The sequence below is a fragment of the Ursus americanus genome, chromosome 2 (assembly GCF_024610735.1).
Source record: "Ursus americanus isolate L20-20 chromosome 2, mUrsAme1.1.p, whole genome shotgun sequence".
NCBI classification, from domain to species: Eukaryota; Metazoa; Chordata; class Mammalia; order Carnivora; family Ursidae; genus Ursus; species Ursus americanus.
The window spans coordinates 49383310-49402888 of NC_142128.1; the positions used below are offsets into that span (position 1 = coordinate 49383310).

The window sequence follows — 19579 nt, forward strand, 5'->3', positions numbered from 1 at the left end:
CCCACCCCGCCCCTCGGCAGCCTTCTGATCCAAGGGACAGCGCCCGCAGGAAGGTGGACGGAGGGTAGTTGCAGCTTCTTACTATGTCCCTTGCTTCAGGCCCTGGGCCCGGGTGGTTACTCTTTTCCTTTGGAATGGGACTGGTCTCGGGGTCAAAGTGTCCAAATAATTGTCAATGTCAAGCCCAGGAAGTGATCTGCACAGGGATCCAGTTAGCCGAGTACCCCCCCGACGTACCCCTGAACACCCGGAGGCTGTACCTGAATGATAACCTCATCACCTTTTTGCCAGCGATGAATCTAGGACTCCTCAGTGACCTTGTTTACTTGGACTGTCGGAATAACCTGATTCGCGAGGTGATGGATTATACCTTCATCGGGGTCTTCAAACTCATCTACCTTGATCTCAGCTCCAACAACCTAACCTTGATCTCCCCATACAGTTTCTCCGTGCTCAGCAACCTGGTGCAGCTGAACATCTCCAACAACCCTCACCTGTTCTCTCTGAACAAGTACACCTTTGCCAACACCAGCTCTCTGAGGTACCTGGACCTCAGAAACACCGGCTTGCAGACCTTGGACCACGCTGCCTTCCAAAACCTCCTAACACTACAGACCCTGTATCTGGGTGGAAACCCGTGGAAATGCAACTGCTCCTTCCTGGACTTCACCATCTACTTAATAGTGTCCCATCTGAACCATCCAGGTGAGGGTTTGATTGGGTGTGGGGATGAGGATGTGATGGAGCAGGAGGAATTGGTTCCAGAAAAGGTAAAGTCAAAAGATGGTCAGGATGGGAGAAAACTTTGGGGGAAGCTGATCGAAAGCATTCTTACTGCCCGGTAGGATCCACCCTTGGGCTGACCGGAGAGGCACTAGGGTCCATAGAAAAAGTTCTGGAGTAGGAATCCAAAGAGCTGAGTTCTGGTCCCAAACCCAGCACTTACTGGCTGGCTGCCCGAGGGACAATGTCTTTGAGCCTCAGTTTCCTGATCCATCAAGTGGGGACATTAATATTGCCAGACATACAGAGCTATCATGTCAATGTAAAATCGTATGTGTAGAAATGATCAAGTTCTTTAACTGCAAAGTAACAAATTCAGGGACATAGTATTCCACTGCTGGACTATTTTATTTTAATCTGTTTGACTCAGTGACTGAATTTTTCCAAGATCCAAAAGTATTCAGTCATGCATAGGTCATCAAAAATCCAACACTATGATATATAGAAGAGAAAGTTCAATAGAAGTAAGGGGAGGGGCACAGGAACTCCCTAGACAATGAGGGTGGGGGTGGAGAGAAGGGAGAGGAGAAGGCTGTTGATGGCTCCTTTGTCTTCAAAATGCTAACCCAATAAGGAAGGAGGGAATGGCATACATCCATGAAGAACAGGTCACCAGTGCCCACTGTGTCCAGCAGGGATGTCCCAGTCTCACGGGCAGATTCTCAAGTCTTACCTGGTAGATTTCCAAGCCAGTTGCTGCCACTCTCTCCACTGCCCCCACCCCTATGCCATGGTCCCCGGGGCACTCCAGTGCCTCAATCCCCTCTTCTTTTCAGTGACTTCACTGTCCCGTCCTCATCCTCCGATTATCCCACTTTATCTATATCACCTTCACTCAGGACTTCAAGGAAATGGGAAATAACTCCTCATAGAAAGCCTGGAGCCACTAGTGTAATCTGGCAAAATTGGACTTTGGATTCAAACCTCGTCAAAACCATGTCTTCTCTCCCTTCCCTGAGTGTCTCTTTTTGAAAATATTTTCACGCACCAGCTCCCTTCCCTGAGTGTTTGTTCTTGAAAAATATTTTCATCCATAAGCACCTGCTGAAGCTTCCACCATGAAGTCTTGCCCAGGTGGCAATATCCCAGAAAGATCCGTGGCCAACATGATAGGCTTTAAGGGTCTCTAGGGGAGAGGGAGATGAATGGTGGCAGCAAGTAAAAATGTGCCTCCTGGCCCTCTTTTCGGTGGATGGGTCTTAACATGTCTTCTAGGCAGGGCTTGGACTATGGTGAGGCAAGCGAGCCTCCTGGGATACAAAATTCAGGGAGACAGTAAGAGTGGCTGGCTCCTTACATTTTGTGCCCTAGGCACCTGGCCCTGCTGATAGGTACCTCAGTCTGAGTTAGAATAAATCAAAAGGAAAGAACTTCATCAGACCAAAAGTACAAATCATAAAAAAAATAGAGGAGCAGTTATTTTGGGTAGGTTGCCTTACCTCTCCAGACAGAATGGCTTCTACTTTTCTCAATGACTGGTGCTATGACTGCGCCTTCTAGAAAGCTCTCTAAGAGAGGGTCACTATTAATCATTCTCATGCATTAAATGTAATTCTCACTGTCCATGTTCATGTAACTAGCCTGTGAAGAAGCTTCATCCTTTCTTGCCCCCTGCCCACCATAAGTATATCTCTTCCTCGAGTAGAGCCCACCAAGTAGCCAGGTGGGCTCCTACCCTAGCTGAAAAGGGTGATGTAGCTTGGCTTCTTCCCCAGTCCCAAAGCTTACCACTTCACCTGCCATCAAATCTCCCTCAATCAAAATTCTGCTTACAGAGTTGTATCTTCTCAGAATGCTTGGGCTGACTGCTTTGGACTCCTTGACCCATTTCATTCCAGGAGTGAATAGGATTATAAACCGGATCTGTCTCACTGTGTGTTTTCAAAAACATCAGAAGCTAGTATCTATCTTGTCAAGCTCATAAGCTCCTCATGAACGAAGAGAATGTCTTTTGAGGTAGACAAAGCTTTTATCCACTGGCCAGTATGAGCCCCCCCCCAAAAAAAACACACACCCACAACTGCTGATCTGCTCATCTCTCTCTGCTGTTTGGTGGCCTAGAGGAACCCCCCCGACCACTTCACACAGAACTATGGTCTCGTTGCCCTGGCTAACAATTGTTATCTCTTGAAAACACTAATGAGCCCAAGGCCAGACATAGAACAATTTATCTTTGTAGAAAGCTTTGAAGCTGCTAGAGTTTTTTCACACATGTGGTTTCATTTTCTTTACTTTCGGTGTCATACCAACCCTTAAATTTTGTGCCCTAGGCCTGTGGAAGAGGCTAGGATTGGTATTCTTAAGCCTATCATGAGAGGGTTGAGAAAACAGACTGGCCCAAAGTCACATGGCTAGTAAATGGCAAAAAAAAAAAAAAAAAAGATTTGAACCTCCTAATTCAGGTCTTTTTTCATGAGACTACTACATCTTAAATCCCTGAATTCCATGGTAACTAAGTCAGTTTAGTTATAAATATAAGTCATATTATAAGCATATGGCCACAGCGTCTAAATTACAGCTTTATTTCCTATCTGACTACACATGGAACTCACCCAAGATCATTTCCATTGGATAATGAGCTCTAGCCATCATAAACTCATCACATGCCTGCATGCTCCTTACAAGCCCAAGTTCACCCCAACCCACCTAAACTCCCAAATAACGAGCCTAACCTCAGTGTTTGCTCACCTTTGCATCTCAGTCTGGTTGTCCTTTCCCACACATACACACACACACCTTGTCACAAACATACACATAAACACATGTGCAAACAAACATACATATGTCCACATACACACAAGCACAAAGACGTGCCCATACACATACTATACATGCAAACCTATAGACATACCTACTCACATACACAATCACCCACATATTACACATACATGACACACATACACACATCGATGTGTAGATACACACCCACACGTGAAGAGGCACACACATACACAGTAGAATTCATAGATGCTTCTCGTGCCCTCTAGTCAGCCCTCAACACAATGGAAGATATAGATTTCATGTGACTCTCCCATGATTCATGCCTCTGTTAAGTGGAAATATCTTTGCAATTGACAAATGCTTGAGCTTAGTCCCACCTCTTACACCACCTTGGCTATCAAAAGGTGATCTTCAGCACGTTCTAAAATGGAGCGTATACATCTCTCTCCCCATGTACCCACACTGCTGGATCTAAGAAGAATCTCTATGAAATGAGCTGAGTAACTAGTTATTTAGAAAGAAGAATCCAAATTAAAGACGGGTTTCATTTTAGACCCGGGAAGATACCGAACGTTAGTATTAGGAGATTTTCCCTGTGGAACAGTATTAAGGTCAGCACGACAGTAGATCAGCAGTATAGAGATCCCTTGAAAAGCAAGGCAGTGAAGTCAGGAACTTCCGTGCTACTACTCGGTTCATCCATTCATCCATGTAAATATCTATTGAGTCCTATTATGTGCCCAACAAGAGCTCATGGAGAGAACCTTGAGCTGTGTCTGGAGACTCTCATGACTATGGTCATCTGCACCATATATGTCCCATGGTCCAGTCAGGGACAGCAGAACTATTCTACTGGACAGAGCAGGACAGGAGGCCACCATGTGCCTATTGGGTGGAGCAGACACTTGGGACAGCCTCAGGGGCAGGTGGGGAAGGACAGCCAGCCTGCAGACAGGGGAACCCAGTGTTAAAGAGCTCGGGTTGGAGTGAAACATACCTGAATTATAACCCTAGCCCTGCCACTTGCTATTTATAGGATATCAGAGAAGTTACTTAACCTCTCTGAACTTCAACTTCCTCATCCTTCAGACAGGTATAATAATAGAACCAACCTATCTAGGCTGCTGAGATGAGAACGCTTACAAACTGCCATTAGCATTAAGTCTTGCACACCAAAAAGCATTCAATAAACGAATGGTTGGCAGATGTGGGATAAATACAGGGTACTTAAGAAAGTAGCAGCGGGTCCCAGGGCTCTAACCCCTGGGAAAATGGGACAGAGAGAATCTTAGAGGCAGTTGGGTATTAGAGAAGTTATGAACACAGGAGTTCAGACTGGGAAAAAAAACCCAGAAGCCCAGATCAAGGCTTGGTCTCAGCCTGGACCATAAGACTCAGGGCTGGGCCAGTAGTAGCACAGTGGTTCTTCCTGAGTCATCTGAATCTGGAACTGGAGTTCTACTAAAGACAAGCCCCACTTGCAGGAACAGGTGTGGACATTCAGACAGCTTTCAAGGGAGTGGGACAGACATGGCCTTGAAAGCAAGAAGTCACCTCCATGGTGTGATTTTGTAATCTGAAAAGGACTTTGCCCCCATCCACTGCCTACCACTGAGCTAAAATTAGCCATTGGACATTTACCCCTTTGGATCCCCCAAAGTGCCCAAATCTTAAAGAGGACCCTGCAAAAAAATATGAAATCCTGGGCTGAATAATACCAGTGCTCTCAAGCCTTTATCAGCTCTCACATCAGAGGCAGAAGTGAATTCTTGAGAAATACAATTAGCTAAGATTAATTTTGCAACAGTGGGGAACCTTGAAGGAAGCTGAGGTCCAGGAAAGAAATGGGGAGATCTTAAAACAAAAGATGTGAAGGCAGTAATCTGTCCTGCCCCTATGTCCCATGTTGGCTCAGTTCACCCCCATAAAGGGGCTGTAGAGAAGGCTAAATGTTTTATTCACCTTTTTTCTTCGTAAAGCTACACTGAATAGGAATATCAAAATTTTCCCACATTGGCAAGAGATTTGGTGTTATTATCAAACATCTTCATTAAAAGAAACCCTCCAATGATACACTCACCAGATACACTGAAAACCATTCCATCCTCAAAGAGCTTACATACTCACTTTGCAAACATGAAAATCACAGCAGAAATGGAGGTGAGTTATAAAGGGCTGGTCACCAGATGCTCTGATCAATGCAGAGTTAAAAACAGACTCACAGATTCCATTTTCTTTTTGGCCATGGTCAGCAGATAGGAGGACAAATTCCTGGCTGGAACTGTAATTTCCCAGGCATTAATGCTTTTTGAAGGTGAGAGTGGCATTTGAGCTCTTCCCAGGATAGAGCTGCCTAGTAGGACAGGGTTGAATGCCTCCGAAGATGCTCTCAAAAACTCATGCAACCCTAAGCTCCTGGACATAAGGATCCTGGCCTCCATCCTGTCTTCTCCCAAGGTCTAGTCTAGCGCTGTCCAACAAGTCTCTGCTGCAGTAGAAATGGCCTATATCTGTGCTGTCCAATATGGTAGCCACCAGCCACATATGGCTATGGAGCTCTTGAAATTAGGCTAGTGCAACTGAGGAACTGAATTTTTAATTTTATGTTATCTTAAATCATGTAAGTAGCCCCATGAATGGCCACTGGCCACCGTATTGGTCAGGGCAGCCTTTTAATATAAGATGCTTGAGCTGGAACTTTAGAATCTTGCCTCCTCACAGGTAAGTGGCTATAGCCAAGCCCAACATGGAGATCTCCTGAAATCCAGATTCAGTGTCCCCCACCCCTGCTCCTTGCCATGACCTCTCCTTACTCTTAGACACATCCTAGTCCATTCGACTCTGAAATATTTGTTGTATGCTCATTATATGCCCAACATTGTATTATGAGGCTGTAGTACTTTTATCACAGGGAAAAGAAGTCATAATTTCCATCTTTAATAAGACAATTTTGGTACATAAGAGAGAGAAAATGCAACTGAAAGCCAAGAGGTCCTGTCCTGGTCCCAGCAATGCCACTGGGTGATGTGGGGCAACTCCCTTTCCCTCTGAGATTCACCTGTCTTTGAAATAAAAAGAGAGTAGGATTAGATACTCTCTACAGCCCTTTCTAGCTGGTAGTGTATAGACCTAAATGGAAAGATAAGGTGCATTTAACTGCAGGAGGAGAGCAGTGATCCACAGACAGGGTCCCATAGGGGCAATGCAGTGGATCAATGCTGACGTGGAGGCATTCCTGGAGAAGCAGGCCACAGTCACATAATTAGAACATGCACATAATTAGGAAGCAGGAAGCCTCAAACTCCTGCACTGTCCTACCTCCCGTCTGAAGCATCGTCTGCTTGACTAGAACAATACCTCCATCCCCGGGGGACTAGACTGTCCTCCCAGGCCTGGCCCGCTAAACCAGTGGTTCTCAAATTCCAGGGAACATAGGAACCCCAGACCCCATTTCCAGAGATTCTGGTTTTGGACAGTGCAAACCCTTAGGCCACATTTTGAGAGACCCTATGAGACCAGTGGCTGCTCCCACTGGTGAATAAATTGATTTGCACCGAGATGTTAGTGGCTAATAATATTTTGACATGTCTCCCTCAAGGGGCATTTGCAATGTGACAGAAAACAAGAAGAAACAGTGCGAGTTCAGAAAGTGACAGACTACCAGGGGTAGAAGTGGGAGTAGTTTGGGGACAGAGTGTCCCTCTCCGTCAGCTTTTAAATTATCGTCCTTAAGCAGTCCTGGATGACCTGATGGTGGGGCCCACAAATCAAAGAGGAGTCTGGGCAAGAGTGCTGCAGAGGCAGGGGGACGAAGCCACTCAGGGACATCTGCAGGGAGCAGATGGGTTGGGTCATGTGCTGTTTCGGGTCCACGTCATCTCGAGGGCATTTTGAGCAGAGAACATCTTAGTTTCATTCCAAGGCTACTTCATCCTGTATTCAAGGCTGCTGTAATAGGATAATGGCCCCATTTCAACCCACCAAGTACAAAGTCATCTACAACCGTGCCAAGACTTAGATTTCCAGAATGAATTCAGGTCCTCGCACTCTTCCACTATTAATGCTAACCCATCTTCTCCATCAGAGAAATTGCTGCAAAGACCAGACGCCCAGAATGGGAACAGCTGGGCAGCAGACATCTCCAAGGCCATCAGCTGCTCTGCCAGCCTGTCTCTCCTACCTTCTCACAAACACCCTGCTGAGAGCCAGAGGAGCAGCCTCATGAGGGAAATGAGGGGGTGGGGGGGGTGCAACTGGGTCAGTGATCCCTAAACCACCCAGAAAAGCCAAGGAGGAAGACGGTGGCAAGCACATGCAGTTTAGGAAGGATTCTGAGTGATTCTCACACACTCTGGAGCTCAGCCCACTTGAGATCCCTGAAAGTGGGTGATCTAAAGTCCCTTCGAGCTCAGAAATGCCAGAGCTCTGTGCATGGCCTCTCTGGTCACCCAGTGCCACTCAGGCCTCTGGAAGGCAGCAGTGCAAAGCTGGCCAAAGCAGCCAACCTCAGTCTCCGTATCTCTAGAAGTGAAGAGCTCTCCAGCCTGGAGATAATCCAGGAGAGTGTGGATGTGGCTAGAAAGAGAAACAGGGATCCAGCCATGAAGGGCCTTTGAAGGATTTTCTGGGGAACATACAGTGCATCCTGAGAAGCTCTGGGAGGCAGGTGAGCCTGGATGCAGGGCTAGGAGGCTCCTGTGGGCATCCAGGTAAGGGAAGAAGGTGGTCTATAGCAGCAGATGAAGTCTAGACAGGTCAGAAGGAATCATTTAGAAGATAGAAGCAGGGATGCCTGGGTAGCTCAGTTGGTTAAGCATCTGCCTTTGGCTTAGGTCATGATCCCAGGGTCCTGGGATCAAGTCCCATATTGGGCTCCTTGCTCAGCAGGGAGCCTGCTTCTCCCTCTGCCTGTTGCTCCCCCTGCTTGTGCACTTGCTCTCTCTCTCTCTCTCTGACAAATAAATGAACAAAATCTTTAAAAAAACAAACAAACAAACAAAGTAGGACACCGGACTGAACCAGACCCTCCCAAGTTCCCAGTACTCTCTTCATGACTTCTGGCACAATTCTAAGGAATTAATAGACTTGTATATTTAATATTTATCTTCTCTGGTAGACAGTAAGATCTATGAGAGCAAAGAACATGTCTGAACTTCAGAAATTAGCTCAAGGCCTGACACAGAAAAAAAAGGCTCAATAAATATTTATTGAGAAAAATCAATGAATAAATGAGATGTGGAAAATAACAGGAAAGAATTGGCTTGAACAGCTCCGGAGGCTTCCCTGGGATGGACACTCTTGGAGGAGGGGCAGCGAGGAGCTTAGGGGAGAACCATGACCCATCTTGAGCATGTTGAATGGGAGGGCCCCTGTGAACCAGTAGGCCTTTGGAGGTTCTGGCCTGAAATCCAGAATAAAGAACAGAATATATATTTGAGAATCATCAGCTCACCGGTGATCACTGAAACCAAAGGAAGGACCAGATAAGCCAGCAAAGGAGTTTAGAATGGGGGCTGGTAATAGGTCAAGGACAGAAGCTTTTGGGAATGCCAACATATGCAAGGGCCAAGAAGAGCCACCCATCAAGTGCTCTGGGCAGAAGCAGCCAGGGGAAAAGAAAGAAAATCAGAGAAGGGTGGACTCACAGAAGTCAAGAGAAGAAGAGTTTCAAAGAGTAGAAGTAGGTCAAGTAAGCATTGAAAAGTATCCATCACATTTAGCTATCAAGAGTTCCCTGATGTCTTGGACAGTTCCAATGGCACAGTGGGAGTGGACAGTGGGTTACAGAATGAACAGCAAGGAAGAAAAGGGGTGCAGAAAAAAATGTGAACTTGGGGTGCCTGGCTGGCTCAGTCAGTGGAACATATCACTCTTGATTGCAGGGTCGTGAGTGTAAGCCCCACACTGGGCGTAGAGCTTACTTGAAAAAAAAAAATGTAAACTCTTCTAGGAAGCTTGGCTGTGGACTGAGGAAATAGGGTGATAGATGGAGGGGAACTGTATAAATGGGGTATTTATTTTCTTCAGAGCAAAGAGGTCCATGCATGCGTTTATCTGCTGCCAAGGAGTCAATGCAGGGCAAAGACTTGGGACCCAGGGAATAACTGGTGTGGAGGCAGGAGTGGATGGACTCCAGAACCAAATGGAAGGTCAGCCTTAAGCAGGGAAAGGCCCCTCCTCGGGGCCTGTGGAGGAGGAAGCAAGGGTAAGCACACATGGGCCTGTTTGTGAGGATGTGGGGCAAACGGAATCGAGGGGGAAAAGAGTCCTTCTTTTTCTTTCAGTGAGATAAAAAACAAAGAATAACTTTATATCCAGAAAAGTACACAGCTTCTCATGCTATTTTCTTTTTTCTTTCTTTCTTTTTTTTTTTTTGGGGGGGGGGGTCATCTTTTTTTAAATTTATTTTAAAATTTAAATTCAATTAATTAACATATAATGTATTATTGGTTTCAGAGGCAGAGGTCAGTGATTAATCAGTTTTCTATAATACCCAGTGCTTCTCATGCTGTTTTCTATGATGCTTCTAAACACCGACTCGATTAGGCGATCCTAAAATATCCCTTTGTTCTCCAGAGGATCATACTTCCGGTTGAACAGGCAAAACTAAGATGGGCTCTGGATTCAAACCACCTGGTTTTTAATCCTGCCTCAGTCACTAACCAGATGGGCCACAGTCTGCACGAGAACCACGCTCCTCCCCTGTAAAATGGCGATAAGTTAGTACTTATTTCTTGGGTTGTTGTGCTAATTAAATGAAATAACCCACATGAAGATTTTAGAAGTACACATAGTGTTCAGCTAATGTTAGCTTTACTGCCGTTGCTGGAACCATTCTTGGTGGTGACTGTGGACACCACATGGGGTGCAGAGAAGGGGGAGAGCCGTGTGGGTGACAGAAACAGGGTAAGGGGTGCCGTGATGCCTCCTGCCTTCTGCTAAGGTGCACTGTCCACAGGGAGTCCAACTTGGGCGGGAGGGGGATGCCCGGAGCTTTTGGAGTCAGGGAGGGTGTCTTAAAACCTTCAAAATGACAGCATTATGTTAAAAAATGAAATGTAATGCTTGGCCCATATGCAGTGATTTTTTTTTCTTATCAGAACAGTGGTAAATTTGGCCTTCCCCTTGACCCAAATAAAGGAAAACTAATTACGTCTGATACATCAGATTAGAATATGGTTAAGATTAGGATTAGTCATGTGAACAAACTGTTGTAATTTTCAATAGCTTCTTTCAACAGCTATGACACTTGGCCACAGTATGTGGCTGAGGTGAGGTACATGCCTTGCTGACTGATTTGACATCCACACGGGGGTAAGCAGCTTGGCCTGGCACCTGAGTGCTCTGGGTCCACAAATAGTTACTGAGCATCTCCCAGGTGCCAAGGCCTGGGCCAGGCACTGGGCACACAGCTAAGAACAGAAACAGATGCGCCGTCGTGGAGTTTCTGCTCTAGTGGGAGAGGAGTAAATGAGCAAATAAGTAAATGACATGATGTTAAGTGATGATAAGGGCTATGGAGGAAAATGCGGGAAGGGAAGGGAGAGAGTGTGCCTGGGATGGAGGACAAGGAAGATCGTTTCTGTTGGGTGGTGCTAAGGAGGTGACATTTGAGCAGAGAACTGAGTGAAGTGAGGGTAACAAGCTGTGGAAATAAGACATGGGGGAGGGGACTTTCTAGAAGGAAGAGCACATGCAAAGGCCCTGGGGTGGAATGAGCATGATGTATTAGAAGGGGAGTATGGTGGAGACAGATGAAGGAAGGAGACAGAAAATTAGTGAGAGGCCAGATCAGGTGGGACCTCTAGGCCAAGAAGAGGCTTTTGATTTTGTTCTAAGTGTGACAGGAAATCATGAAAGGGTTTTGAGCAGGGAAGCAGCATGACCTATAACCTGCAGAGAGCTCCTGCTACTGGATGGAGAGAGACTGAGGAGACACCAGGGACATGGGTGAAAAGGGCTGTCACGGTTCAGGTGAGGGAGGGAGGTAATGATCTAGATGATGAGAAGACACAAGAATCAAGACATGTTTGGAAAGTAAGACTAACAGGAATGGCTTGTGGTTTGAGATATGGCTTGTGATGTGAGAGAGGAAGCAAGGAGAGCTCTGAAATTTCTGCATGGGTGAGTGGTGATTGGGCGTGCCCTTCTGCTACTGAGTTTTTCTAAATTGCCTCTTATCCATGAGGACAACCATCCACTACCTGGGTTTTTTCTGATCAAATGGGAAGTTATTAAGCAGGACCAGCTCTAGATCAAACCGAGAAGAAACGAGAAGTTGCTTCAAAACCTCATGCAACGAAGGTGGTAGCAAGGGTTCCACCCTGGGTAGGGCTTAAGTTGTTAGCTTCTTTTTCAGAAGAGTATACACTTTAAGCCTTATTTTGTTGGTGGAATGAAAGGTTCTATCTCCTGCTGGCAGAATTCTGGGTACTGACAAGTGCACAAGAACGTATTAGGAGGAAAATGGGTCTTCATACCTATGGATCATGCCCATATACAACCCCTTATACAAAAGACCAGTCCTGTAGCCTAAAGCACCTCTAAAGCACAGGAATAATCAGCTTGAACTTGCTGGATTTGAAGGTCTTTCCTGTAATGTTCTAAGAGTCTATGAATCACTTTTAACCTTTACCAAAATACGGACTCTTTATCCAAGGAAAAAAATTGTATTAGAGAAGAACTGTAGTGCCTAAGCCCAAATCATCCAGATCTTTACGTTTTCAAGATGCCAGGGATGGTTTAGACCAGGAGTCAGCACTGCTTTCTATAAAAAGCCAGATAGCAAATATTTTAGGCTTTGTGGACCTCTGTTACAACTCCTCCATTTGGCCATCTGTAACCTGAAAGCAGTTGTAGAAAGTATGTAAATAAGTGGGCATGGCTGTGTTCCAAGAAAAATTTATTTACAAAAACAGGCAGCAGGTTGGATTTGGCCTGTGGAGTTTGCTGAACCTGGGCTTATGCCATCAAGGGGAGACAGACAGGTGATGAGAAAAAAGGAGCTCTAGGTAGGAAGGGTAGAAGCCATGCAGGAGGGACTGAGAAGGGGGTCTTGCTGGCTGGTTGGCTTTGGCTTTGTTGGGCTGCAAGGTGGTCCAATCTGGGTTCCCCTCTAGAGAGTCATTTCCTCTGGGTCACCCAGAGTGTAGCAGGATATAACCATGTCCCTTCAAATTCCAGTGGGAAACTGGTCCTAAACAGCAAGGCCAAAGACACTAGAGTTTAAGAACTGTTGTACGAGGTCTGACCAATAACCCACCCATTCTCTCTTGTATGCATTCAATAGACATTTCTTGAGCATCTACTATGTGCCAGGCACTAGGAATACCAAAGCAAACAAAGAGGGGGGTCTCCGCTTTGAAACTGTTCTCTAACACTAATAGAGAAATAGAAATAAGTACCTTTTGATGCCATGCTCACCGCCCCAGCATCCTCACATGTCTTCATCTGTGTTTACCCTCCCTTCCTTCTCTGTAGTCTCAGAGAACAGAACAGTGTCCCTTCCCAGTTCAAGGCTTACCCCTTCATTTGGTCCTGGGGACCATCTGTTTCTGAGTCCTCTGGGACTTCACACCCTTTGGTTCACTAAATCTTCCCCAAACTCTTACAAGGGAAGTGGGATTCGTATTTGTATAGTGTAGAGTAATCCAAGGTGACAAGGGCTTAGCTGACCCACCAAGGGTCTTCTATCTCCCCAGGGCCACTATCTTCTAGATGAGCATTTTGTTAATGACACTGACCCCAGCGGGTATTCATAACATAACATTTCATTCATTCAACAATCGTGATTTCAGCTCTAGTATGGGTGAAGCACTGTTCTAGGTGTTGAGGGTACAACAGTGAAGCACACAGACAAAAAATCCATGTCCTCATGGAGTTTATAATCTAGTGGGCAGAGGCAGACAAATGAGTAGGAGGTGAATCCACTTCCTTGACAAATACATAATTGGCTGGAGGAAAAAAGATAAGACAAAGTACTATACACCTAGTGACATTTGGGCAAGCTAGGGTCTGATAAGGAGAAATGGGGGAATCAGGTCTTTCTCGGGGTTCAAGGTGAAAGTCTTACGACAAAGTGGTAATGCTGATAGAAGCCAGGGCTGCATTCTCAGTAGCAGGTACAGTTTAGTAGAGAAGGGGGTCTCCAAATTCCATCCTTCATTGTATGCTCTCACCACATGGAGGCTCAACCCTCCACTCAGCCCCGATGGTTGCTGAGCAAGCACGCCAGCACACGGGGCTCAGAGCCTGCACTTGGCTCCTTGGGAACCTGCAGCAGAGCACAGGGCAGAACTGTGGTCCCTGCAGGCCAAGAAAGGAGCAGTTTATCTTAGAACCACTGGGTTCAAACCAGTCTTCTGAAAGGGAGGCTTCCTGCACTAACAGATGGGATTCTGAGCCACAGAAACTCTTGCTCCTGCAGACACGTGATTCTGGAAAACAAGTTTTCTGCCTGTGAATAACATGCTATGTGTGGAAATAAACAAGGTCGGGGGTGGGGGGTTATGTTTCCTTAGGAACTATTTGCAGGAAGACCTTAAACATTAATGACACCTGTAATCGTACCTGGGAGCCTTAACTGGGACAAATGCCCTAGGCCCAGGGAATGGCACTGAGAAAGGGAGGACATGGGGGCTAGTCAACTGTTTCTAATATGAACAAAGGCCCTGGAGTTGTGCAGTGCACAGCACGTACGACAGTACTTGGTAGACTTTTGTCAGAAGAAAGGAAATCAAGAAAGCCAGAGAGGGAATAACTGATAAACAATTTATTCATTCTATAGCACGGGAATAATTAAAACGGCTCGGTGGGGTGGTCAAGAGTGAAGTTTAATTTTGTAAAGCACCTTTTATGGTGCCCAGCACCCCTCAGGCCCTCCAGGATCAGTAGATGGGTCTATAATCTCTAATGACATCAGACTAGAATAGGAAAATAATGTACGACTATCGAACTAATGAAAAGGAAATGAAATAATAAAATAAAAGGCAACAAAGTAGAGTGAAAGAAATAAGTGGGACTGAAGACAAATATATCAGTCAAATGTTAAATGTTAATGGAATAATTACAACACAAGTTTGCTAGACAGCATGGAAAACAAAACTCAGCTACATGCTGCTTACAAAAATACGTCTTAAATATAGGAACGTAGAAAGACTAGAAGTAAAAGGATGGCAACAGATAAACAATACAAACACCAAAAAATTCGATGGAGGCATACTAATGTCAAAGACAGACTTTAAGGCAAGAAGCATTACTAGAAATACAAGAGACGTTGCTCAGGGAGAAGAGGGTAAATCTACCAGGAAGAGGTAACAGTGAGAACTTTCTACACATCTGATAACATGTCTTCAATATATGTACAGCAAAACATGACAGAACTATATGAAGAACTAGGTAAATGCACAATCAAAACTGGTGACTTGAACATCCTTCTCGCAGTAGCTAATAGACAATTAATAGACTAATAGTACGCAAGAGACAATAGTTTTTATAGAAAAAAAAGTCAGTAAAGATATAAATAAAAAAGTCAACAAAGATACAGAAGACCTGTATAAAATCGCAACCCATTTGGCATCATTAGAACGACAACTCCACAAAGACAGAATACACATCTTTTGGGGGTGCATGCAAAATTTACTGAAATTGACTTTATACTCAGCCTTAAAGCAAATTCTCAATAAATTTCAAAGGACCTGAAATCATAGAGAGTATGTCTCTGGCCACAGTAGAATTAAAGTAGAATCAACAATAAAAATATTACTAGAGGGACACCTAGGTGGCTCAGTCAGTTAAGCGTCTGCCTTCAGCTCAGGTCATGATCCCAGGGTCCCAGGATGGAGCCCTGCTGAGCGGGAAGCCTGCTTCTCCTCCTCCCTCTGCCTGTCACTCCCCCCGCTTATGTACTAGCACAGTCTCTCTCTTTCTCTGTCAAAATAAATAAAATCTTTTAATAAAAAACATATTACTAGAACCCCCCCAAATTAAATATTTCTTCCAATAAATGATGCCTCTTATTAACAAGAACAAGAATGATCAGACATGGATTATGTCTTCAAGAGTTTTGTCTGTCTGGTCAAGGAGAAAAGATACACTCCTTTCCTGGCCAGCAGCCCCCAAGCAAGGGAGAACATCACAGGCACAGTAAGAACGCTACGGTGGGTCCAGGAGTGGGAACGATCCCGCGCAGTCTGAGCTACGAGGACGAGGGGGCTGTGGAAGCGCTCCTGGGAGCACATACGTTCACACCAGAACTTGAAGGATAGGAAGGACTTGACCAGGCAAAAATTGGAGCAAGAGGCATTTGATACAGAAAGAGCGATGTCACAAAGCTAGCTACCAATAAGGGCAAGACGCAATCAAGGAATTAATAGTTTAATTTGACTGGAGCAAAGGGTGGGCCACTGGAGTGCTAGGAAGGGGGGGCCACGGGGCGCGGCGATGGCGAGGTAGAAGGAGCAGGTGCAGGGAGCTCTGAGTGCCGGGCCAGGTCGCCTGGATGTCATTTGCAGGCCTACAGGGGAGTCGGAGGAGGGTTTTGAGCCAGAGTTTGTCTGGGAAGAGCTGTACTTGAGGAAGAGAAATCTGGCAGGTGTGTGTGAAATGGTCCAGAGCTGGGCAATGGGGAAAGTGGAGTTAGAGAGACCTGCCAGAAGGCAGGAGGGCTCCCACCTTGGCAGTGACTGGGGAATGGGAAGGGGGAGAGAATACAGCAGTAGAAAAACCCAGGCCTCCCTCCCCGCAGAGCCACCCACATCCCGCACTTAAGAGCAACCTAACAAAGCCTTTAAATCACTGCTAATTGCCCCTTTCAAGGTAATGCTCCCAAACGGGACACGGTGTTTCATGTTTAGTCTGCCGCTCAAACCCCAGTTTGAAAGCTGAATCCTCTTAAAATAGAAGGAGATAAATCCCCGACCCACAGAATCCCACATTTTCCTTTCCCCAACACATCTTTCTTTGTAGAGTCCCACGTCGGGTCTCTGGCAGTTTGGGGAGCTGACCCAAGCCCCAGGCGCACTCCAGCCAGGCTGAGTGGAGAAAGGACTCCACGTGTGAATGGGTTCCTGCCCCTTGACAGCAAGTGTAATGGAGCCCCCGGCCCCAACCCCTTATCCTCTCCTGAGAGCTCTCCCCCTGGGGCAGGGTCCCCCAAAAGGACCCCTTCCTCTCCTTCCCTCTGTAATCTTTGCACACTGTGGAGGTGATCACCCCACACTGCCTTCCCATCCTGTGTCTACAGCCTCGATCAAGAGCCAGTCCCCAGTGGCATCATGGCCTTCAGGCCATCTTCCTGAAAGCAACAAACATCTCACCACAGGTGCACTGGCACAGGGGTGAGGTGCAGGAAATGCTGTCCAGCTTACAGGGGACTTCGAAGGCACTCAGCCTGGTCAGCTTTTCCCAGCCACCCAGACGCAACGGCTTCCTCCCCACTCAGCTCACTTCCGTACTGCTTTCTCTAATTCCCCTGCTGCTAGCTCCAGCGCAAACCCGATTTCCCTAACTTCCTTGGTCACCAAGGACAGGAATATGTTCACATAGCCTGGAGCCTCTACCCTAAAGTTTAGGGGAAGCATCTCTCCCCACTAGCTTGTCTGTGTCTCCCACTTCTGCAAATGAGCTTAGATAGCTCTGTCTGCATTTTCTGTGTCTCGTGTCCGGCCTAGATTCTTCAGGTTATCTAGAAAACTCTGTGAGTCTCAGCTTCCTGACGTCTATAATAAGAATGATCGTATTCTGTGCATCGAAGTTGTTGTAAGAATGAAATGAGACCTTTGTATACCGCTTAACGTGTAGTCAGAGCTTGGAAAACATTAGCTGCTATTATAATTTTGAGCACGATCATCTCAAGCCCTGGTCTCGACCCTGCGTTGGAGCTCATTTATGCAATGCCTGCTGGATACATTCCCCTGGCACCGCCCGCACACACAGGCACCTCTGCACAGCGTGACGGAGCATATGGAGCTAGGACCTCGCAGGGCTGAGGGCAGATCTCTGAGTTGTGTGCGACTACCCAGCACCAGGTGCAGTGGCTTGCGTCCTCACCTGTGGCAGTTAAATCCTCTCAATTACCCTGGGAGCAGGTAGCATTCTTTGCACGTGTAACGATGAGGAAATGGGATTCAGAGAGGGAAGTGGATATCCTGCCGAAGTTTACAACATTAGTAAGTGACAGTCTGGATTTGAACCCTGGTCTGTCTGGCTCCAGAGCCCACTCTGCTTTCTGTTAAACACTCAAGCCCACAGCACTTGACACAGGGAGGCACTTGGAGAAGTAGCCAGGCAGCTGAGTCAGCTGCTAAAAAGGACTGAAGACTCATGTAGATCGTGTGATGAGCAGTGATGCCAACCCCACCGCTGAAAAGCGGAACTGCCTCTCCTACTGGTGATCCTTTCCCCTGAGCTCCCCACACCCCGGTTTCTTGAGCGGAGAACACATAGGAGGCATTTCCAGGGAATCTTGTCCCTCCTGGGAGTTGAGCCTGGTGTGACGCCTTTGTGGTCCCCGCTAGACTCAGGCCAGGGTGAAGGGAAAGGGACAAGGTGGAGGAGAGACATGGGAGCCAAGAAGAGCGAGGGGGGAGGAAGAGGACGGATATTGGCGGGGGTCTGTGGAGGGTCAACGCTCTGTGGAGATCTTGTTTCCAACCTCCCTGCCTCTGTCGTGCTGTCTCGTTCCTGGAGGACCCTTAAGGAGCCAAGCACAGGGGCGCCTGGGTGGCTCACACAGGTAAGTCTCTGACTCTTGATCTCGGCTCAGGTCATGATCTCAGGGGTCAAGAGATCCAGCCCTGCCTTGGGCTCCATGCTCATCAGGGAATCTGCTGGAGATTCTCTCCCTCTCCCACAGCCCCTCCCCACCTTCTGTCTCAGATAAATAAATCTCAAAAACAAACAAACAAAACGCAGCAGCAGCCAAGCCCCCTTTCAGGAGGCAAGCTGAACGCAGAGAAATCAGAAGGGGGTGGGGGCAAGAAGCAGCACGGGTCGCAGTACTTCTCAAACCTGACTGTGTGCACCCGTGACCTTGTGGAGGCGCAGATTCTGATCCGGGAGGCTTGGCGGGTGCCTGACAGCCTGCATCCCCATCGAGGTCCAGCTGCCGCCCGTGCCGCCGGCCTGCAGAACGCACTCTCGGGAGCGAGGGTCCGCATGGCCTCTGCGGGTCCCCTGGGGACGGGGGCCCCTGGCGGGTCTGCTGTTTCAGCGCTCTGCCCGCGGTGTTTTTCCTCGCAGATGATCAGAACGCCACGTGCGCGGAGCCGGCCGAGCTGGCGGGCTGGCCCGTCACGCAGGTGGGGAACCCCCTGCGCTACATGTGCATCACGCACCTGGACCGCCAGGACTACATCTTCCTGCTGCTCATCGGCTTCTGCATCTTCTCCGCGGGCACCGTGGCCGCCTGGCTCACAGGCATGTGCGCCGTGCTCTACCAGAACGCCCGGCGCAAGGCGAGCGAGGACGAGGCCGAGGAGGAGCACGGGCAGAGGGTGGACAGCAGCGGGCGCATCTTCCAAAGCAGGGTGGACTCGCGCCAGGACGGGTTCCCTCAGCTGATATAGCCACCAGACACTGCCGTCTGATTAAGTCTTTCCCCGGGGCTCCCCGCCTTCTCGCCTGCCCTCCCCTCCCCCTCCCTCACCGCTGTCTTAGACCCCAAAGCCTATTTAGTAAAGCAAATAAAATGTTTGGTGGCCATTTCACAAGTTGGTCCTTCCCTGCTCGACCAGCCCCCGAGCACTTGCTTGAGGTCAGTGGGATGGCGCAGATCAAAGTCTAGAAAAGTCTGGAAAGCTGGTGAGTGCATCTAAATGCTGAGGAAGCCCACTCCAAAAGCAGGCCAACTCATGTTTAATGAGCACCTACTATGCCTCTAACTTAAAGGCTGGCGGGAGGGATGAGAGAAACCAAAGATTGAGAGGACCTGTCCTCACAGAGCAAACAGTTTGGGATGAGTCACAATTAATATGAATGAAATGGAGAAAACTACAAGACACAATGACAAGAACCGACATCAAGAGAGCACGTCCAAACATGTCCACGGGCCAACTTCACATCCCATCTCAAGACG

The 19579-nt window shown here is 47.3% G+C and overlaps 1 protein-coding gene and 1 long non-coding RNA gene across 3 annotated transcripts in view; one reads left to right on the forward strand and one right to left on the reverse strand.

Moving 5' to 3' along the window:
- LOC123800143 (uncharacterized) overlaps window positions 1–19579 on the reverse strand; it is a 66105-nt gene that overhangs the window by 16118 nt on the left and 30408 nt on the right. The window lies entirely within an intron of this gene.
- On the forward strand, window positions 84–19198 carry LRRC52 (leucine rich repeat containing 52). Its single transcript, XM_045809676.2, has 2 exons — window positions 84–705; window positions 18745–19198. Exons 1-2 carry the CDS (start codon window positions 84–86, stop codon window positions 19068–19070), a joined length of 948 nt encoding a protein of 315 aa, XP_045665632.1. The 3' UTR covers window positions 19071–19198.

Coding starts and splice junctions, on each gene's coding strand:
- LRRC52 (XM_045809676.2), top strand. CDS start 84: ATGTCCCTTGCTTCAGGCCCTGGGCCCGGGTGGTTACTCTTTTCCTTT. Junction 706..18,744: donor GTCCCATCTGAACCATCCAG/GTGAGGGTTTGA, acceptor TTTTCCTCGCAG/ATGATCAGAACGCCACGTGC.